Genomic DNA, 24,725 nt, shown 5'->3' on the forward strand with positions numbered 1-24,725 from the left:
TAAAAGGTAAGTAAAGCTATTCATTTTTAAATCCCTTTATGTATTTTTTAAAAATAGTATGATCAAATAAAAATATAAAGTTATATAATGAATCTATAATTAGGTTGAATACACGAATCACATTTTAACACAGAATCACATTTAGTAATTAAATAGAAATTTAAATATATAAAGTTTTATGTTTTTATTTCTTATTCTTTTATGAAAACGGAAAATATATACAAAGTAAATATTTTCAGAATTAAATATTTGCCTTTCATTTAATTCATTATTATATTTCATAGATAAAAAATATATAAAATTAATGATTTTTCAACTATAAAAATAAATCTGATATCAATCTAATATCAAATAAAAAAATAAAAAAATAGCTTAAGCTTTTTAACTATCGTTTTTTAATATTTTTAAAACAAATAGTATATTCAATTATTCTTTTAATTTAAACAGCATATAAAGAAAAATGTATTCAAATGAGAAATCATGGGGGTTTGTTAAATTTGATGCTATATATTGATAATAAAGAAGAGAGATTCTAACTGATGTACCCTAAATTTATTCATGGGTAAAGAAATGAATTAAAAATGGCTACTGTTATGTTTCTGTATACATTAACATATTGTATGTAAATTTAATTTCCGAAATTTTGATTTAATGTTTGACTAATAATCCAGTGCATGTTTTTATGAAAACTGATTAAAATGATAAAGTCAACTAATGAATTGTAAAATGCAAACGATCTATTTTGTACATTTACTCATGCATATCAAGGCAAGACTTCAGATAATTTTTTTTATATATTACTTGTTTTATTCATTATTTTTTTGGCTTCAAATCAACTAAAATTACTTGTTCGGAGGGTTTTTATCGTGAGAATGTGTTTAAAGGAAAAAAAAACGATTTTTGCTATTCGAGTATTTATCGGTAATATAAAAACATATAGGAATATGTCCTTAAATAAAATCAAAATGCATTGATTTTTTAACATCAAATTATGAGTACTCTTTACAGAGTGGAAAGTTGAATAGCAATAAGGCATGGTTTTTCTGCAATATATTGGCCCGAGAAGGTTTTTAAAAAGAAGTGATGCAAATGTGTGGGAGGATGATTGCTGATAGTTCGGTTATGATAAAAAAAATGTACAAATAATTTTTCGATTATTTTTTTAATTTATCCTTTGGAGGGAACACAATGATCGTCCCTGCTGATTTTCTTTTTGGTTTCTTTTTTCTTTTTAAATCTTTGCACAACAATTTATATTAATTATTAAATAGAATACAATGATATTTTTGACAAATAGAAAATATATTTTCTAAGAATGTGTAGCTCTTATTAGTTCTTATTTCTACATCTCCATTATTTTTATTCAGAAATTTTAAAATCGAATTTAAATTATTAAAATCATACTTTATGTTATAACACTGAGCATTTTTATTCTATATCGTATTCCAATGTCAATGAGATTATAATAATTATAATAATGGCAGTATTTCTAAATTTAGAAGAATGATCTTTCGAAAAATTACCTTTATAAATGCGAATTAAATAAATTGTTAAAGTAAAAATGTATTGTTCTATTAATAAGAAATGTTAAGCTAATAGGAAATAAAACTTTATAGCAGAGAATGGCAACTGATATAAAAACTACCGCATTACCCTTTATATCCTTGAAAAACAACTAAAGATAGAAATTATACAGTAAAATATAACCCATAAATAGAAATAAGCAGCCGTCATCTTGAATATTTTATCTAATGATAAACAAATATCCTCTGATGACTTCATAGCGAAATTCTAATTTTGGTAAGCCAACAGTCAACATTGAAGCTCTGAATGTCTATTATGCACATAAAATTGGTTCTAGACATTATGTTCAGCTAACATTCTTATAACCATCAAGCCATTGCCTTTCCTAACCAATGCACTTACGAATAAAATTAATTTATCGACAACTGTCTGGTTGCAATAACTTCAGCTCGCTTCTGAGTAAATGTAAATGTTGGCCTTCTAGACCAGAACAACAAATAACAATTTCGTTAAGGTTTACTATAATATAGCTGACGAAGGTTGATGCCCATTTTTAGTTCAAGCGAATACGTATGAAACAAAACTGCACTATAATTGATAAGTAGTTCGTCCAATGAGTAATATATTTGCCAAAGGAAGCAATTAATGATGTAGAATCTAGTCTGTAGATGACTAGAGAAAATTCTATCATAATAAATATTGTTCGTTTGGAAATTCAGTACAAATGCTTTCAAATGCAGTACAAGTACTTTCAGTTTGAGTATGATATAAGTTATGGGTATCTAAACTAACTGAAACATTTTGCATCTTTCTGGGAAAAGAAAGATTCATTCGTCTACTGATAGATTGGTAGCCTTAGATTTCTGAATAAAGGACATAATCATAACAACTTTATAGTTTTAGGAAAATCGAGGAAGAAATTGTAGCCATACAACAAAGAATGCTATCTTAATGTGATAAACAGGTTCTATTTAGCTTGTATGTTTCTTTTTTTTTAATGTTGGTAATAGTTTTATATGCGTATTTATTTTCTAACGCATGTCGCTTCTCAGTTTTTGATTTCCGTTATACTATGAAAAGGCTGGTAACATTTTTATCGCAATATTGCAAAACAGTACATGTCGAAAATTTAACTAAAAATAGACGTGAAATGCTAATACTTTAAAATGTTTTAAGTAAAAGAATTAAATATAATAAGTTCTGTGCTATATAATTTCTTTATATTTGATATTTTAACAAATGTATTTCAATTTTCATTCCGGTTTAAATTAGAATTCTCATGAAAACTAAGATTATTATATATTTAGATGTCCTTAAATAAGGCGAAGGCTTTGAAAAAAATCTTCAGGAAATACTATTTTCGTAAAATAGAAACGATATGATTAAAAATAGATTTTTTTTTTACGATTACATATTTAGTGCTTCGAATTGTCTAATAATATGAACGGAAAAGTTGACATCTTTCTTATTATATCCTTCAAAAGCTGCATGTGCTTATGAAAGAAATTTAATGATATTATTGAATGTAAATGTGTATATTTATTTACATTGGAAATTAGGAAATTATTAGTATTGAAAACGCATATATAATTTAAAGTAAAAATTTTTTAAAAAATTCTTTTTTACACTAATTATTTTTATTTATGTTTTTGCCTTTTTAATACAAAAAAGTGTGAAATGTACTGTACAAATTATAAGACTTTTTATTTTAATTAAAAATGAATTTATTCTGAAGAATTCCGGTATTTTACCTTAATACAGAAAACTAAATTAAATGATTAACGATTTTTATTCTTTTTTGAAAACTTCTAATGAATAAATATTTCGGGAAACTTTTATATATGGTTCCAAACATTTTTCAGCACATCTTCATTATAAGACACAGTGGTTATAAGACATCGAGAGATTTCTAATTACAGCATTTCTAACGTGACATTTTGAATACTATATTTCTTAGCATTACTATTAATATTTCCATATTTTCAGAATTTTTAAAAATTTGTATTTCATTCATGAATAAATTAGAATGAAAATTGAATTTACAGAATTTACAGATTTAACTATTTCCATAAAATATGGAAATAGTTAAATGCGCAAATATATATTTTGAGGAAAATTTATAACATTTTTTAATATAAAAGTGCGTCTTTTTTTAACCCAAATGTAAAAGACCTAAACGAAATGTAAGTAATTAAATGCAGTAATTCAACAGAACAAAAATCTGATTACAATTAAAATGATTTTTTTCTTTTCTTTTTTCGAGCTTATTTACTTCAGTATTAATTACTTTCTTTGCCGAAATTTTTATATTCTTTTCACATACCGACCGTACTGACAATATTTCTGACATGAAAGTTAAAAAGAAAACAATTTGTGAATCATCCAATAAATGCATTTTGTATATGAAATATCAAAATGAATTTATTTGCATTTACAATTTCTAGACAAGTTTCTATAACATGAAATATCAATAGAACTTTTAAAGAATGCTTATAAAAATATCTAGACAACTGTTCAGCATTATCAGAAAATTATTTCAGTATTCATTGCATATGTCAAAAATATATAAGTAAAAAATGATATTGTTATGGTCTTCAAGTTCTAACTATATGGAAGCTGACACTTTTCCAATATTTTTCTGTTATTTTTTTTCCTATTTTTCTAAAGGATTTGTACACGGGGTAAATATTTCAATCACTTCATTTTCATAATAGCATAATCTTCTATTTAAAGTTTATTGCTTAAATGTTTTTATTATTCTTGTTGTTTTAAATCATTAATTTGCAAAAATATAAATTCTCCAGAGAGAGAGAGAGCAAGCAAATTAAATTTGTTTTGTATTTTTTTTAAAAAAATAGCACAATCGTTTTAATTCAAAAAGGATCAGTTTAAATATATATTAAAACTGCTTCATTTATACTGTAAACAATAATTAATTTTAAAATCTAATATTGTACGTAAAACATTGGCATTAAAAAGCATTTTTGGGATGCTTTTTAAAACTTTACTCATCCTTCAGAAGATAAATCATATTAATTGCTTTGAAAACTAACATTTATAAAACATAAATCATCAGCTGTACATTATAAATTTACTAATATACTATAAATGTACAAATCTTCATTTAAATTACTATTGAGCTGCAAGGATTATGTTTGACACTTAACGTAAGAAAATTGTATTTTCAGAAAGAGAAACTTTTAATAGAGTTATACTAAATTGTGGGCAATAATCATGGATATATTTCCCACAATTTCTAGATGAATATTTGATTAAGAAAAACATAACATATGAGCATGTTACTCTTAAAATATTTATCATCACTTTATTGCATTTGAGAATTGAATATTTTATATGTATTCAGCATCATTGTGAAGACATAATTATTGTATTACAAAAAAAAAAAAAAAAAAAAAATCGTTTAACTAATTTTATACTGATATTAATTAAACGTAAAATGATATTTGGATATAACTTCTAATACTTTGAATTGAGACACTAAATTAAATTAATTCATTAATATTTTCATATGATATATGATTTGCAAAATCAACCTTTAGATTATTAATGGCTTGAATGCAAAAATTAATTCTTTCAACATAGTAGAGAATATATATATATAGATATAGAAAAGAACCATCATCTGCATAATAAGGTATTCTTGTTTCCTTTACTTAGCTATAAAAATAGTATTTATAATATAATAGTAAATCAAATACGCTTGATTTAATACTGATTACACGGTATACTAATTTTGCCGCGAGAGCACGGAGATTCAGTGCAGCTTTGCGGTGCTATTAACTGTATTCAAAAGAAAAATTCTACTGATATTATATTTGCGTCACATTCCAGATAGAAACTCACCACTGCCACAGCATCTACATTTAGAAGAAAAAATATTCTATAGGCACAGTATTCGCATAATATATCAGAAACTTTCTTCTACTATGGCATTTGTAATCAAAGTCAATAGGAAGAAAGATAATTATCTGTTTACCATATATACCATAGCCCATTCACATGGAAGCACTCTACAAACGCATCATATACGCAGCACTTCATTATAAAGAAAGCATTCTGCTGGTACGGTATAAGAACACAACCCTTTATGAAGAAGAAAAAAAAAATCAACTGGCATAGCGTTTGTACTACACTGTATCCAGAATTAAAAAAAAAAAAAAAATATTCTACTGGTACGGAATCTGTATCACTCTTAGGAGAAAACGGGAGGAAGAGTTATTTGCCCCTGAATCATCTACCCCAGGGTAGTATTACTAGTTTATTCAAGTTGGGGTAGAAGTATTTCAATCAACAGAGATCCTCGATGAATTTTTGTATAGCCCCCAACCGACCACTTGCGCATGGAGAGAATTGACCTTTAAGTCTCACTGGATGCTGCGCAAATCTTCTCGTCAAGATATAAAGGCGGGCAAGTGCCCACAATAACAAAAAGCTTTAATGATTGCTTCCAATTCAACCCCCCCCCCTCCAAGTTCTTTTGTCAAGATGTTCTTTTATGCGAAATACTGGTCGGAATTTTCTTAACATTTCTTGATGAAAACTCGGAACACTTCTGCTCCGAGAGGCGAAAAATGAAGTTCCACGTGGGCTGCCATACCACTGATTCTTTTGCTACGGTAAATGAACGGAAGAAAATTCTTGGAAAATCTTTCTAGTATTCAATTGTTTGGTTCCTCATACCTTGGCGAAGTTTAATTATTAATTAAATAATGGTTAGAGGGTATTTTTATCGGTTTGGTGGCTTAACTTCCTTAATTACATTCTTGAAAAATAAATGACTTTAATTTAGGTGGGTTATTAAATGTCCTCTCTAATTTAATATCGTGTAATCGGATTTAATAATGTTTTGGTAGTGATTAATGTGTGATTATTAATTCTGCACAAAATTTGGCATAGTAATTTATTTAATAGCTAAAATATGTATTGTATTATGACTCTGCATTAGGTTTGTCGGTTTAAATTAATTAAATAGCATGAATAAATAGGTAAAAAACGCTATTATCTCCGCAGTATAAAATTATTATTATTAAAAATAATAATTATATTAAAAAATATTATTAAAAGTTTATTACATCTGATAAAATCTCATTTAAAAAATAAATAAATTACTAAGTTCTTCTATTAAGGAATTTGGTTATTCCAAAATTAAAATATACTGACTTAAGAATAAAGTACTGCTGCTTTTTTAATTTTTTTCACAAAGAAAAAAAGGGATAACAATACTGACAACATTTTTAGATAAAAAAAATATATCAATCACTATATTACTATAGTTCGGTTCAAAATTTTATGCAGTAATTTATTTAAAAAAATTTATTGTTTTGTCATGGCATATATATATAAAAATAAATAACTTAATTGGTGTCAAGAAATATACACAAATATCTAGGGAATATAAAGTTCCATGTATGAATTTTAGATGAACCGTCCCATTCCTAATTGTTTCTCTCTTGGAATGAATCTTTGTTGTTTGAAAAACAATTTATTTTTGAGAAATGCCATGTATTTCAAGTTGTTTTCAAGAAATAATTTTCGTTGTCTTATCTATTTAACTAACGACTTTTAAAACAGCTTTTACTTAATGAGTCTCATACAATATTCAATGAATTGTTATTTATTTTTAAGAACGAAATTAAGTTATTGAAATATTTATCATTTTATTCGCTGAGACAGAAAATCATTTGTTTAGCGTGTGATCATTCGAAACATATCCTTTTACAGGAGATTTAAACAGTTCTGATATCGCATTTTCATCTTTATTTTTAAATAATGATGTATTTCATGAAGAATTAGCGAATCATTCTTCGCGAAAGCATGCGTTTGTTCTTACCTCCAGACTGAAAGTGAAATGTTCAGTTGATGTCAAAACTCATTTGTACATCTTGCTTTTATTTAAGAAATATACATTTTTTGTGTCCTTCTAAATGATGCAAAGAGTATTAACAGTAGAAATAATAAATATGGTTTGGTATAAAGTATAATATAAGATAATGAAGTAATTTGGAATTGGAAAGATATGCATACATTTTATTAAAAAAATTATTTTGAAAATTGTTTTAATCTACCCACGCACCGAAATTTTTGATTTATTTAAACGTGTATTTCTATTTCAGAGGCATGGAGACTAAACCTCAGGTGGATTCTCCTCAGAAATCACCTGTGTCAAAGACTCTGCCTCAGACTTCATCCAGTGATACAGACGCCAAGAAGACTTCTAGCAATGGAGTTGCCGGTGTTTCTGTAGACCAAAAACCAGAAACAAAAGAGCAGCCACCCCCATCTTCTACATATCAAGCCACCACTAAGACTGAAGGTCAGTCTGAATCCAAAAGTTCAATTGCCAAAGAATCAGAGGACACTAAAGATACTACTTCTGATGCGTCCAAAGATAAAGAGAGTGCGTCTCATCCAATCATATCAGTAGACATCCAAAAGAGTATGCCTTATGAAAGTAAACAAGCAGTTCCTGAAGACTCCAAACAAGATATGAAGTCAGATACAGCAGTTTCTCCAGAAGTCGTTGCTTCTGTAGTTACTAATGCAGTTGTAAACGAAGCGGCCTTGGCAGTGAGTGGAACAGATGGACTTGTTTTAAACGGTAACAAAATCTCTAGTGATTCCAGTAAAGTAGACTCCGTAGTTGAAAAAGAACTAAGTAAAATTAGTGAGGCCATAAATGGTAAAACTGAATTAAAAAGTGTTGAAACTACAAAACAGGATTCCAAAGCGCTACCAAATGGGGACATTGACCACTCCCCAGTCTCCGATGGGACTGTGGAAGCTACACAAAAAAATTCAAAAGATGTTTCTAAAATTCATGTTTCTAGTGCACAAGATAAAGAAGAAATAGCAACAAAGAAAGACGTAGTGAGTACTTTAGAAGATACCACATCTGCCACACAAATAACAACTCCAGTTAGTACAGATAAAGCACAAAGTGAGAGCCAAGATAGAACGCAAACTATAGATATTGGCCCTTGCAATGGTGTACCTGGCATAATAACTGTAGTAGGAATCACTAAGAAAGACTCAACTCAAAACATTAGCTTAGAAAAAGAATCCGATGGCTTAGCAACAGATTCAAAAAAATCAAGTGATTTGAAAGAAATAAAAAAAGTTGAAGAAGATACCAGTAAGTCAGATGCATCAAAAGATAGTAAGGATGATAAAGAACAGAAATCAGTAGAAGGGAGTCAAATTGTAGAAAGTGATTCTAAAACTACCGGTATCATTCTAGGTGGTGAGAAAGAAGCAGATACAAAAGGAAAAGATTCTACCGTTCCAGATGACAAATCTAAAACTGAAAGCTTAGCAACTACTTTCGCGAAGGACAACTTAACGGACAGTGCAAAATTGCAGAGTAGTACACTTAAAACTTCTGAACAGCTTGAAAGTAAAACACCTGATTCTTCCTCTGCAGATAAAGATTCTTCAAAGAAAGATGAAAAAATAGAAATTTCAGAAACAAAGCATGAGCCATCAGAGTCTCTTGAGACACATCTTGATGAAAAGGCAGAGAAAGTCGAAGCGATTTCGAAAGGCACTCATAAAGAAAGTGATCAAAATGCAGCAGACAAAGGAGATAAAGCTAAGCAGGAGGAGGAAGACGGTAAAGCAAAAGTGGAAACCAGTAAACAAATCGATTCTGATAAATTGTCTGGTGATTCGGATGTCCCAGAAGATAAGGCAGATAAAAAAACAGTTGCAGTTTCTTCTCATCCAGAAAAAGAAACCTCCAAAGAAGAAGAAAGTGCAGCTGCAAAAGAAATTGTGAAAGATGTAAAGCAAGACTTGCCAAAAGAGAAAACTGCTGATAAACATGAAGAACCACCTATTACAAAGGAAGAAAATAAGATTGATAGTGAAATTGTTAAAAAACCAGATTCTGTTCTGGAAATTTCGTCTGAATCTCCCGATTCTACCGATGTAAAAACTGAGCAAAAATCTACAAAGGACAGTAGTTCTAAATCTCCTATGCATGAACCTTCAGATAAACAAGAGGTTCAGGCAAAGGAATCTGAAAGTAAACCTACCGATAAAACCTGTGATATGTCATCAATGATGACATCCCAAATCCTAACTGAAGAGCTTCTTAATTCCACAGAAGAATCGAAAAGTGCCGACGAACAGAAAGAGAAATCTGAAACTCTGTCTTCAGAGAAGATTGTTCAGACAGAGACTCAACCAAAGACTGTAGAAAAAGTCGAAGAAAAAGTCTTATCTCGAGAGATTGAATCTTGTAGAATATCAGCTGCGAGGTATTCTCCTGAGACTTGTGATGTAGGCGTAGGAATTGATGAAAGGAGAATGGTGCGAGTTGCTGCCGGAGATGGTGGAGAAGAGGAGGTAATGTATAATTAAGCTTATTGACGTTTGAAACCTGTTAATTTGTTACTTAGAATACTGTTACTTCAAGTGTAAAATACAATTTATGATTTCGATGACTTGCATTTACAGTTTTTTAAAATTGATTTATATATTTATAATGGATAAAATGATATCAAATTTCAGGTTTTAGTTGATTAGTTTGTTATATGTATTAGTTGTTTATTTAGTCTGTTACAATTATTAGTTATTAGATTTATTTAATATCTGTTAGTTAGATATATTAAATAAATTGGATATTACAAAATGTTATATTTTAAATTTTTATATTTTCATTACAATATTTGTTTAGCCAATTTGGAATTTTAATAAGTAGAAGTTATTTGAAAAGAAATGAACTTTAAAAAATTTTTTAAAAAATAAAGAAGTAATATGAAGCATAAAAATGACTTTGAATAAATTTTATCTATTGTATAGTCTAGAAATTATTATTGAATTGATTTCAGATTTTTTTTTGTTAAGAGAAGTAAATTATTCTAAGTAAAGCTACTGTTTCAAGAAATAGAATTCTGAGGAAACATATTATGTTTCACCATCGTATTTTAAAAACATCACGGACCGTATTCCGTACATAAATTTCAAGTGAGACTATTTCAAGTAAATAATGCAATTATTTTTTTATTCTTTTGAAATATTTCAACTGTTTAGGTGATAATCTTTCTCACTCTAATATTAAGAAAAAGCAAATCTTACAATAAACAAACTTCGGGAAGAGTAAAGTAAATATAAAATGCTCCGAGTAAATGAAATGATAATATTGTATGTATGTTTCAGATAAAATGGCTTGTATTTCTTCACGTATCAGTGACAATATTTGCGGAGCAAATAGCATATCTAGCTTTAAAACAAAGCATATCTAGTTTTAAAACAATGTGAAATTATAGCAAAAGAAAATAAAAACAGCGCACATGATTGCTAAAGACAAAAGAAAAAATCATGTTTGCTTTTCCTTGATTTCCAACACTGTTGCATCACGAAAATATTCAGAAAAGGGTAAAGGTCGGGACGTACCGTTTTTCTCCTCCGAAAAGGGCTCCGTGGAATAGCAGCAACTAGAACATGAATTTTGTTTCCTTGTAATCAATAAGGCTGAAGATTGAATTAATTCGCCTAAATGAGATCAATCAACATTTATTAAAATTCTATTTGATTAGGCAAATACCAAATACTAACCTTGATATGTAAAATACAAATTTATTTATTTAAGTTACTGTCACATACAATGTGTATAATATCCAAATAAGAATGAAACAAAATATTTTAAAAGTAGGTATTAAAGTGTTTTTGAGTATTAATTGTTTCGAAAATGTTCTCGACTCTTTCACCATCTAGCGAATAGGAAAATTGACTGGTTGGACCATTTTAATAACAAACACCTCAACATTCAGTTCTCATCTTCTTATAATGCTAATTTAAAAACTGAGAGCATCCCATAATTCGGAGAATTACCTTTTTGTGCTATGTTATACTCTTTCGTATTAGCAAGTCACTTGACATGCTTCAAAATAAACAATTCAAGATATTCATTTGAAAATAAATATTTAATATTATGGGTATAATTTATGGTAACATTATTAATGGGACATTGTTTGAGAAAAAGAACTGATTTAGCATAAGCTAGTTTAGTTGTAATATCACTGTGTAAATCTTTAAAATCGTTTTTCTCAAATGATTTTTTTTTCTGAAAACATATCTATTATTAAATGCTACTTTGAATACGAAGTCAAATGCTTCGTATTCAAAGCCCTAGACGCTTGGATATCATTGCAAAATCTCATTTCCTTTTCGTTAAGAGATTGATTGTATATTGTTCTTTAGAAACGCTCTTCTAGGTGGGTTTTCGGTACAAGGAACGTATTTGAAATTATTTCTGAAAACTCTCAAAGTATGTCCTAGCATGCATTTGTTTGGCAGCCATCAGTTAAGAGGGGAATTTTTTTTGTATATCAAACTCTTAAGAACACAGCCTACCATTGCGGCTTTCAAAGGGTAAAAGAATGTTCTTAAATTTGGAAGAGAAATGCTAGTTTTCTAGTATTCTAAGGTATTTGGACTCGAGTGATCTTAGATATACAAATGAAGGGTTAAATTCATTTGCTCATCTTTCTCGTCATCTTGATTGTAAAACCTCGACTTCCGAACCAGATGATTTCAGATTCAAAACCCGAATCTTCCTAAGAATCTCGGCGTAAGCGGGTATTAGGCACGTTAAATATATTGGGATGAAATATTCTCATGTTGATACGATGCAGAAATTTACACAGGTAGTGCCAGCCTATGTATTGTCTTCATCTGACAGCAATTGAAAATAACGAGCCTCGTCCTAAGTATTTCAAGAATGGGTATTAACTTAACTACAATAAAGATCTCGGTACTAAGACCGATGATATAAAAAGTTCTCAATTTTATTCTATCAATAATTTTTATATTATATTTCTGAATTCTATTACTTTAGAAAATTATTTTTAGTGTATCTTTTTCTTCTATTCTTCAATTATTGTTTTCATACCAGTATATTTGTATACTGTAAAATAAAATTTCATGTTATGAAAAATCAGGTAGTCATAGAGGTGCAAGGAACTTTTTAAAAACCTATTTAAAGCTATCTACGTATTTCATGATGTAACAGTTTTCGATTTTTAAATACGTATCTTTAGGTAATAAATCGATTCTCTATTTGAGATGATTTGCTTAGTGCAGTCTTTCAAAAGTTTTGTTTCGCTTTTCAAAACTGTTTGATTATGGATTAGAAGTGAATTTATCTATATCAAATTGCCTTTTTAATCTAATTATAAAACAATCGTTATAATCGAAATATTATAAGATTGAAGAACATAATGATATCTACGTGCATTTTTTGACTATATAATTTATTACAATTATTTTATTTATATTTTTAATATATTCTGTAAGTCTCTTTTTTTTTGTTGTTAAGTCGGTGATTTTTTTCTCTTTCACTCTGTCGCTAAATTTTCTTGGTGATTTATATCTTGGAGTTTTTGAGCTGATTCTCACCTTGAGTCTGATACACCATTTCAGTATTATAATAAATGTTGTTTTATATTTCTTATAAACATTGAGAAAAATAACAAAATAGAAATAGGAAGAAATAACATTAAATGTTTTCCTATGCAATCTTTAGGATTTTAAAATACTATCTTAAAATAAACCAATAAAGATTTGTTCACAGAATAAAAATAACGCTCGAAGATTTTTTTTATTAAAATATTTACCATAATGAAATAAGATGAAAATATTATATAAGACTGAAAAAATTCATTTAACCCTTTCTAGGGCCGTGGGAAGTATGCTTCCTACCAAATTTATTAATCTTTGTATGAAATTATGTAGGTTGGCATAAGTTCTGACAGATTTTTTAGTAAATCAGAAACTTAGATGCTTCAGTTCTTTATCTCAGACAAAATGATGCTTTTTGATTTGTTACTTAATTATTAATTAATTAATCAAATTTAATTTATCTAATAAGCTAAATGAATCCCTTTTCTTATTCTAATTTCAAGCCTAAAAATATTTTAACATAATATGACTAGAAAAAAATGGCCATTTAAAGTGTTAAATAATCTATCAATTCAGTTAATATTTATGTTCAGAAAATTAATATAAAACTTACATTTTAATAATTATCTAACAATGTGAATAATTTTTCTAGTATAATAATTAGTTATAACTATCTCGGATATTTCCTACATTAAAATGTTATGTTAATTAATTCTGACAAATTTGTTTCGTTTAAAAAATTACTTCCTTATTTTCAAAATTTTTATTTTTCTTTCAAGAATGGTTTATTATTAACATTACATTATCAATAACAAAATATCAATTTAGTAGTAAATCCATCGTTTACAGTCTAGTAATAAATTAACGGATCAGCTGAATTTATGCCTCATGCCGATGGTAATGAGGATAGTTAACGTGTTTGTGGGGAAAATATATTTCATTTCTTTTGCCAGTATTATGAAACCTGACGCAGATGTTTGTATTACCTCCTCGTAAACAAAATCGCTATTGTGATACGGCACAGATGAATACGGTGAAATATGACTCTAATAAACAGATCAAGATCTTATTAAATTGCTATACATTGATATGACTCTTATAACTCAATATTTCGATATTATTACAAGCAACATAATATGTTATGTATTTGACATACTCTTGCATTGTTGTAAAGAGAATATATCTAATATGTTGCCAGAATGAAATACTGGTTGTATTTCCTAAGGATATTAGTTCAATTGGTAATAGCAATTTCTTAGTATTTCTGGCAGTATCACTGCTTTGAAACCTTATTTATTGGTATATTCGACAATATGTATTAATCGGGGAGATAATATGGAATATAATAGTCGTTCAGAAAGTATTCACTGAAAATAATTTAAAACAAAATTCACCATTTATGTGTATTATAATTTTATAACACTTTTTCATAATTTAATGAATGAAAGCTTCTTCAAATCCATACAAGTCTTTAAAAATTAAATTCTGAAATAACATTTTTTGATCGTTCAAATTTCCAAATATTTTATCTAGCATAATTAATAACATTTTTATTTATATACCTAATCTCTTGGCTTACAAGGGGAGGTCACGGGGTTGAAATCGGAGATCGGGATGAGAATTTGTATAATGATAATATACATTTAGAATATTCATTCATGAAAATATTAAAACACAATGGCCAGCCAATTTCGAGAAAATGGTCCTCAAACTTTTGGTAAAGCTTTTATACTGATAACTTGACTCCCGTCCCGATGATCCCGATGACATAATTGTCTAGGCAACCGTCTCGTATGCGGAAGGCCAGGGTTCGAAACTGGATAGGGTTTTTTTTTCAGTTTAATAACTTTTATTCAATTAAAAATTCACAAATACTCTTAACTAATATGTTTTTAATTTTTTCATCCAAATTAAATATTTATTATCGAAATACATAATAATAGATTAAAATTTAAAAGGAAAAAATTATGAATACAAATGCATTTTTAAACAAAATAAAATTATTTAAATTTAATTAACTATTAGTTTTACAGATAGTTTTAATTAATATGCTACTTATTTTTATGCAAGGATAAATGCTTATTATTTTAATACTAAAATTGCAATTTAATATTTAAAAAATAGTAATAAATATAACATAAATGGTGATAATTATTAATTATAAATACTCGCATCGTAAAAAAATTATTCAATATGTCTAAAAAATTATCCTACATACATTTACTTTGATTATATTCAAGAACCACAATGGTAACTATAGTAAAAATATTGGAAACAAAATATATTTCGACATCTTGCACAACTGATACATGATGATTGTCCACAAGAGCAAAATTTCCTTAAGAGATCTATAGGTAAACCAATTTCATTTACATTTAAAAATATATCTCTTTCATCAGAAAGTTGGGCAGCGTACCTTGCATACCTTATCATCTTATTAAAAATTGGTGATGACAATTGATGGTGTACAATTGATTTAATTTTTACTCTATATTCGCAAGAATTTATTTCTTGATCATGTTCGATTAAATAAAAATACGCTTTTGTATAAAAATATACTTTTGTATATGCTTAATACGCTTTGAACCATCTGCCTAAGCATTCAATAAATTAACAACTGCTCTTCTATTTCTTTTGATTACTGCAGTTGCTTACATATGTTTTGTTTGCTTACATATTTAACAAATATCAGCTGCTACCTTCAATTTTCGATATAAATACAGCTTCGTTGAGTTAGAATTGATAATTTATTACTATTAAAATCCATGAATTTGAAAATTAATGATGATGATGATTTGATGCAAGCAAGTTAAATTATCTGTAGTCATTAATGTTACGTTTTAAATTATTTTTTCTGTAAACAATAAATTATAATTTAAGTATTAAAAGAATAAACATGTATCCTTGCATAGAAATAAGTAGCATATTAATTAAAACTATCTGTAAATAGTTAATTAAATTTAAATAATTTTATTTTGTTTAAAAATTGCATCTGTATTTATAATTTTTTTCTTTTAAAATTTTAATTTATTATTATGTATTTCGATAATAAATATTTATTTTGGATGAAAAAAATTAAAAACATATTAATTAAGAGTATTTGTAAATTTTTAATTGAATAAAAGTTATTAAAAAAGAAAAAAAAATCCTAGCCAGGTTCAAACCCTGACCTTCCGCATACAAGACGGCTACCTAGACAATTATGCCGTTGGGACCATCGGGACGGGAGTCAAGTTATCAGTATATAAGTTTTACCGAAAGTTTGAGGACCATTTTCTCGAAATTGAGTGGCCATTGCGTTTTAATATTTTCAGGAATGAATATTCTAAATGTATACTATTATTATACAAACCCGATCTCAGATTTGGGAAATAACTCCTTAAGCATAATATATGTTCCAAAAGTAAGAATGACTATATTTTAAAATACTCAGACATTTTTTTTTAAAAATAAAACTTCACTTCACCAGTGCTGTTCAGTGGGAACAAGAACTTTGGTAAAAACAGTTTAATGGAGTTGAGTGCCTCTAATAGCCTTGGCCGACAAAATATCATTTCAAATATGGTTTACAATTGTTTTTAAAATTATATGATAATTTGCGGGAATGTGTACTAACCTATTTCTGCACTTCAGATAGCATTACTTTCAAAACTTCCTCATGAGAACAGCGCTCTTGACAGATTTATGTACCTTTGTACAAAGACATATTTTTTAAATAGAATATAAAAGAAAGTAATTTTACATTAATGCATTTTTATTTCACAATTCTGGAAAATAATTTTCATTGTAATTTATTCATATTTTCAATGTACTCAACAAAAGGAAATTTGCTCTACAGAATAAAAAGTTGCTTAATTTATAATTAAAATTCTTTCATGATAAATCCTTTCTTCAAGTTACAAATGTATTGTATTGATCATTTATTAATCTAATCAAAATTAATTTAAACAAGGCAAAAATTTTAGCGTTTACATTCTATATATTTTATAATTCCCTTATAAGTATAAATTAAAATTTAAAAAAGACGTTACACTGGGTCATTTAATATAAAGATAATAAGTTGTTCCATGGATGTGTTAAATCTTTTCAAATGTTTGCGTTAGAGGATTTGACATAAGTATATCATTTCTGATATTTAAAAAGAAATTATTCATATAGATTCTCTTTTACCAGTTTTTATCTTTTATCTAATAAAAATCGGGGAATTAATATATATATATATATTTGTGTTCAAAAACTTATTTTAAATTTATGAAATATTGTAAGGAACAACGCATTTATACCATAGTTCAAAATTGAATAGCAACGAATCAGAACTTGTAAGTTCAATAAAACATGCTTTAATATCTATAGTTTGGTTGACTTTGGTATCTTGATGACTTTGCAGAAGAAATTCCACGATATTTTGAATGAATTGTTCAGTTACATTCACCAAGACGTTTTAAATGTATATTGACAAAATGGTCTTGAATCTCATTTTTGTCATCAGGTTGACGGACAAGAAGCAACTACAGTAGTAGAAGTAACAGAAGACGCCCCCTCTGCCCCTGATGAAAGTAATCTAATAGCCAACGGATCATCTACTACAAGTGTCTCTCCCACCCCGTCTAAGGATTCTTCCACAACAAGCAAGCCAGCATCGGCCGAGAGCAAGAAAGATACAGATTCCTCGAAGGATGATCAAAGTAAACCTGCCTCAGCTGTGTCCCGATCTTCCATTCCAGAAGCCACTGTGTATGAACCACCTGAAAGGCGTCGATCAGCGACGTCAGTGGAAAGCCAAGAGAAAAAAGAATTGGCGACAGAAAAAAGCCAAGAGGACGGAAAAGATGCTGAACCGGAAAGTAAAGAAAAATCGCTGCCAGATGATAGTAAGGATACAGACACAGTCGTTGAAAAGAAGAGCGAGGAAAAGACTTCGTCTGAGGAAAGTAAGTTCAGTTACATTTTTACTGTTTGTATCAACTTGAGCATAGTAAGGTATTACGTTAAACCCGTTAATCGACATACTAGTTGTAATTAATTAAAGTTATTTTGCTTTTTTTCACATGTTTTTAGTTCTGCAGTTACAATTAATTCATTTAAAATGAGTTTTCGAATGATTGGATTATATTTAGGGAAATATGAGATAATAGTTAAGTTTCAAATTTATTTATGTATAGATAATTTGGTAATGATATATTACTACATTCAAAATTGCAATTAAAAACTAAGTTTATAATAATTTTACAATTTATTTTTTTAGTGTCATTGTTTCTTTAGTTATATATATCATTTTTATGTGTTATTGCATTTGTTTTATCTTCAGTTTTAAAATTGTTTTAATTCAAACTCAAACTCAGAATATTTACATATTGTAAAATTTTGGTATATATAGAGAGGTAATAAAGTTATAGAAAAAACAATAAATATCCGTAGTGTTTGCGGAACGGTATTGCAATAGTAATATGCAAGTGCTACAGTAACTTTATTTTGTAAGTAATAATAGTTTCGTTATTGCAGTAGAGATTGTCGGATGTCACTAACTTCGAAAAAGGTAATTGCTGCCATGCATATTCCCTATAATACATCTTCAATCTATTCATAAGCTACAATACCGAAAACCATGATCATACCATTTTTGAAAGTTAACAACACGAGTTAAGAATGATTTTTGACAAAAGACAAAGCTTAGTAAAATATAGAAAAATTAAAGCAAATTGTAAGTTTTCATTCTCGAAGAATTGAGCTAATATCAGCATACTCTTGTTTCACGGAAAAAAAATTGTAATTGCACAAATTAAAAAAAAAAAAATATGTAACGATTTCTGAAGGCATTTCAAATTGAGATGAATGCAAGACGAAGTCTCAATATCTCTAGAACGGAACCGGTATCAACATATCCCTGTTCCAGCAGATAATTCAATGGCAATAATTCAAATTAAAAGCAACAACAAATGAACAACTCTGAAGGCATTCCTGACTGATAAAAATGCACAGCGATGTCTCAAGTCTTATTCCTACCATAATTCATGACCAAAAGACGCATAGAAGAAAATAATATGAATCAAAATATGGACGTTAAGATTGCTTTGCACAACAAGTCATGTAAATCTGAATGCCTTCTCTTAATGCTTATTACCCGAAATGCCTTTATCCAGCTGTGAAAGCTATGTCATTGACTATATCTAGATTTGGATAGTGATCTTATGTATTTTGCAACCCCGGGAAAGCCGAATAACTGGGAATGAATACTAGTACTATGAGCCAACTATTTTTCACTCTATGGCACAAATATTGATTCATCTGGAAGTACGATTTTTCAGAATCAAAACTATGTAGTTCTACTCGCTAGATCTATCAGGTTGTAATTTAAAAAGCATTGAGTTCATGTTACAAATCTCCTTTGACCACCTTAGTTTCTTGCTCTCAGTATTAATCATTGGATAGTCTTTGGGAGAAGAGATTTTACATATGAAAATTTACATATGGAAACTTTCACATTTATTTTCCATTAAAAAATGGTTTACTATTTCTTTAGGTACAATTCAGTATTTGTGTAACTTAATTCCTCGAAACATTAAGGCTATTATCTATACTTAAGGTAGTCCGATGCTTTATTAAGGAAACGTTTTTTTTTTCTATTCATCAGCGATTAATTTATCTTTAATATGTATATTTATTACCTAATACACAGATAATTATTAATTTTGAACATTTATCTATTTAATAATTCAACTTAATACTAATAAAAAATATCCCATAAAATACACATATCAATAAGTAATTTTGTTTATATTAAAACTAAACCGATACATTTCTTTTTATAGTCCATATAGTAATTATTGTAATATAATTATCGAAGTTTGACACTAAATGTTTGTGTTAATACTGAAAAATGTATAGCTTGGTTGCCTATTTAATTTTTCGAAAATCCTTTTCTGTAATATCACTTCAAGAATGTATGATTGAATGTTAGATAAGTAATTTTTGCTAGTGAAAATAATATGATGGCATTCCTCTAAAAAATTAAACAAAACTTTATTCACAGAGTCTGAAGAAACTGTCATCAAGAGTGACGATGAAAAAGAAAAACCAAGCAGTGCCAAAGAATCTGAAGAAGCTGTAAGTGAAACAACAGAAGTAAAATCTGACGTGCAACAAGATGAAAAAGCGGCGGAAAGTCATATTAAAGAACCCCAAAGCAGTGAAAAACCAACAGAGGATGAGAAAGCCGATCAAGATGTTAAAACTGAAAAAAATACAGAAAAGCCCGCTGAGGAAGAAAAGGGAGAAAAAGAAGCAGCAGAAAGTGATTCAAAATCTGTAGAAGGGAAGAAAGACACACCCGTGACAGAGAAAACCGAGGCTGCAGAAGATAGTGAATCTAAACAACCTGATATTGAAGGGAAGGAACCGGTGGAGGAAGTTGGCGGTGATGTTGCTGAAAAGGCAAGTGAAGCTGAAAACCCTGAAACGCAAACAACAAAAGAGGATTTAGAGCCTTCTGAAAGTGAAGCAAAGCCGGAGGCAGAAACCACAGCAGCTCCTGAAGCAGTCCAAGAAACTGTCAAAGCAGACGAAGGGCCAGAAGAGATACAGCCTCCTGTACTCGAAACTAAAGAGGAAAAAGAGGAAGACAAGGACAAAGAGGAAGAGAAAGAAGGAGAAGAAAAGACTGAAAAGGAGGAAATAGTTAAAGTAAGCTGACTTCAAAATTTTTTTCATCTATTTTTAAATTCTATCATATAATGAAACAGAGAAATAACTTCAATGTACTCATAAAATGTCAATCCATCTATACTAATATTAAAGATAAATGCGCATGTGTGTTGGTTTTTGATAGGCCATATCATTTGATCTAAATATATCAAATTTGGTACATGATACCTTGGAGGTAAAGAATGTACAATTAGAATTTTAATTAATTAAAAATTAAGCTGAATTTTTGCGTTTCCTTACTACCAAATAAATTTTATACCGTTTCAAAATTAAAAAATATATATTTTTTCAGATACCATGTAAATAGTCGTGCGAATTTTTGCTCAAATTTGGTAATTTTTTTTAAATATATTTTTTTGTCTGATTTATTACTATAGATTATATTGTTGCTAGGAAATTCAAACCGTTTTCATTGTTTCAGCAATTATCTTCTTTTTTTCATTTTTGAAAACTAATGAACTAGTGTTCTGTTTAATATCTGTGTAGTTTATGAGACATATAAAGAGTGAAGTTACACTATTGCGAAATTGCGAAAGATAGATGAACTGAATATTTAACTATTATTTATTAGCCTCATGATGTCATGGCACTATCATTAGAAATATTCATGAGCTCTATAAGCAGAACATATATAAGTGACAATTAAAATAACATGGCTTTGTCTAATAATTCGCCAGAATCATGGACATTAAGTTATATGTATACGATTTAAAGAAAATTAAATCTAGCCATATTTCCCATTTGAAAGGCTGGTCGCCAAAGGCAAGTAATTTTAAATAAAATAAAAGGTTAAGACTATTGTGAATAAAATTGGGTGAATAATAAACATTTGAATATTACTATTTTATAAAAACGAGTGATTTTACACTATTTCATCAACCATCTTAAAAAATATACACCAATCAGCTCCCAGAATTTTATTAAGATTGACTGATTGACCTATGATGATGAAAGTGTTGATTGTTCTAAAATAAAAAATACAAATTTCATAATTCAGTCAGATTTGATCGCAGATAGTCAAATCAGTCAGATTTGATAAAGCTTTGTTTTTAAATTAAAAGTTGGAGTGTCAAGAATATTTCGCAGAATATGATTCTTTAGGGGCAAAGGAGTATACAAATTTTAGACTTCATAATTTTTTTGAAGTATGGTTATTGATCCAAACAAAATAGAATATTTTTTATGGTATTTAAATCGTTTTGAAAGTAAAATTAAAAACTGAATTTTATAATGAATCATATATATTTTTAATATTTCTTAGAAATATTGCATAAATTTTGGAAATAATTCTGTGACGCACATAATTGCTGAAAAATTGTTTTCTGTATTCATGTTTTGTTTCAGCAAATATGTGTGTGTATATATATATATATATATATATATATATATATATATATATATATATATATATACAGGGTGTTCATTAATTATTGTCGGGGTTTCCGTACCTCATAACTTTCGAATAAAAAATATTACGCAAAAACCGATTACGTATTCGTAAATTACAACTCAAAGAATTATGTATTCGTAAAGTACAACTCAAAGAATCGCCTTCAACTGAACGCCTACAAAGTGCAAATTGTGCAAGTTTTACACTTTAATATCATTAATAAAACTCTTTGAGTTGTAATTTACGAATACGTAATCGGTTTTTGCGTAATATTTTTTATTCGAAAGTTATGAGATATGGAAACACCGACAATAATTAATGAACACCCTGTATGTATATATATATATATATAATAAAAAAATTACTAGAGTTTCAGAAAATTAAAGACAATGAAAAGAACGACATATGACTGATACGTTCATAACAGTATGAGTTATATCAAAATTGCATATACTATATTATATATATATATACTATCAAAATTAGTAGTTTAAATATATTTTTCTGAAAAAGCTACTAAGTGACCCATTTTCATGAAATATTTAATTAAAAATTATAACATGCATTAATCCTGTGAAATAGGAAGTCATTAAAACCGTGTCAGTATCAAACAGCACAGAAACGTCTTCACATTTAATTGTGTCTACATTGAAATATAATTATTAAAATGCCTTATTAATTGTGGATATATGTTTAATTAATCGATTTTAAGATTTGGAGAAGGCCTTTTCCATAATATACTTCTTAATTAATTAAAACTAAAAGACTCTCTACACATCCGTTCTATATATGGGAAAAAATCTACGAGACTGAATAATGAAATTCTAATGTTATATGAAATAGACTAATTTAGATGGTATACGTTTCAAAATATGCACAAATGATATGCAAAATATTCTTTAAACAATCCTGGGTGGTGATATGTAGATAGTAGTTACATTTTATTTAATGATTTTATCCAATAAATTATAATCTTTATTCTCGATCAATTATAATTTGTAAGTGATGTAGGAATATGATAGATCTTAACAACTGTAATGAATAACCGAATGAAAAATTAGTTCAGATTTTGTAATTTATACTAAATTTAAATGGATGATTGCAAATTCCAAGGCTAGAGATCCAACATAATGATTAACTATTTTTACGGATTATTATTTTTTTTCCTACTTAAATTCTATTTACATCAATCTCCTATTAATTATTTGGATTTATAACTGAAAACTGTCTTTTTTATAATCGGTTGCTTTTCCATAGTGCTCTGAAAGGTTACTTTGATTTTAACAGTTGGTTTTATTTATTTCATACTAGCCGCCTTTGGCGACCAGCCGATTCTCCAATCTTAATGTTCGTTTAAATTTTAATAATTAAATATTTTACGCAATTCCTACTTTAATAGATTCTTCATCAAAATATTTTAAAACTTCAGATTTTGATAGTCATATAATTCATTCATAATATTATAAATGCCTTCAGTCATAACGTAATATATATCTCTCTAATTTTCAGTTAACTCTCGTAGAATTTATGCTTTACATTAAAGTGGAAAGAATTAATCTGCAATTAATATAATAATATTTTTTACTGAAACAAAGCATTTTTTTATAATATGATTACTGATAATAGAGTCACTGAGCGTTTAAACTTTATAGGCACTAAAAAATATCTTTCTTAATTTATGTAATATCTCAAGAATTTGTCAACAAAATTTTCTCAGATTCATCATGATCGATTCATTAACAATGTTTAATTTTTAATGCATCAAACACTAAGAAAATAAAATGAATCGTTTAAAATAATCGGTCGAAAACAGATTTAAAAAACTACTTAAAAAACAATGTACTTAAATCTATAAGCATATACAAAAAATATATAACGAACATAAATACAATTTATTTACAAAAGCATGCAACTAACCTAAAAATAATTTAAATCAAGAATCATCCTTTGATAATATTGTCAACAATCAGAACACAATGCGCATGCGTGAATTTTCTTCGCCGGTTACGTAACGCAAATACGTGATTTTTTCTACGCCAGTTGGGGTAACGCTATGCGGAGTAGAAATTTTTAATTTCCTTTATTCTGTTTTATTTTAATTCAAAAGTACTTCAGAATGAATCTAAAAGGTCGATTCATTAACAATGTTTAATTTTAAATACATAAAACATTAAGAAAATAAACACAATCGTTTGAAATAATCGGCCGACAAATGTTAACCCTAGCCTCATTACTGTTGGAAAAAAAACTGAAGCCTTACTCATTTGGCGGTGGCAAAAATGAGATTTTTTTGGCGGGAAAGTTATTTTTTAATTAATAATTAAATTTCTAATTAAAAATTCAAAAAAGGGACTGCAGGTGCACATTTCCGACCTCTAAGGTATACATGTACCAAATTTGGTAGCTGTAGGTCAAATGGCCTGGCCTGTAGAGCGCCAACACACACACATTGAAATTTATATAAGTATAGATTTATCCCAATGACGATATGTAATAATGAGTTACAAATATTTATTTCTCAACAGTTTTCTATTTTCAATTAAAAAAAAGATTTTAAAAAATCATGCATTAAGTATACGAATTAGTGGTGAAGGACGTTAAAAGTCTTTTAGGTAATTCTGTACATTTCAGGCTAGTAAATTATTTAACTGCTTGTATTAATTAAATTTTTAATCTGTTCTTTTTA

General features: G+C 28.1%; 1 protein-coding gene across 3 annotated transcripts in view; it reads left to right on the top strand.

Annotated features, from left to right (window-relative positions):
• LOC129959334 (calponin homology domain-containing protein DDB_G0272472-like) overlaps nt 1-24,725 on the top strand; it is a 207,004-nt gene that overhangs the window by 115,433 nt on the left and 66,846 nt on the right. For all 3 annotated transcript variants that reach the window (XM_056072159.1, XM_056072153.1, XM_056072165.1), the window contains exons 2-4: nt 7,659-9,891; nt 17,438-17,879; nt 19,979-20,628. In XM_056072159.1, the coding sequence (XP_055928134.1) occupies nt 7,663-9,891; nt 17,438-17,879; nt 19,979-20,628 (3,321 nt within the window). In that variant the 5' untranslated portion in view covers nt 7,659-7,662. The remainder of the gene's footprint in view (nt 1-7,658; nt 9,892-17,437; nt 17,880-19,978; nt 20,629-24,725) is intronic.

Source organism: Argiope bruennichi, chromosome 2 (assembly GCF_947563725.1).
Source record: "Argiope bruennichi chromosome 2, qqArgBrue1.1, whole genome shotgun sequence".
Taxonomy (NCBI): Eukaryota; Metazoa; Arthropoda; class Arachnida; order Araneae; family Araneidae; genus Argiope; species Argiope bruennichi.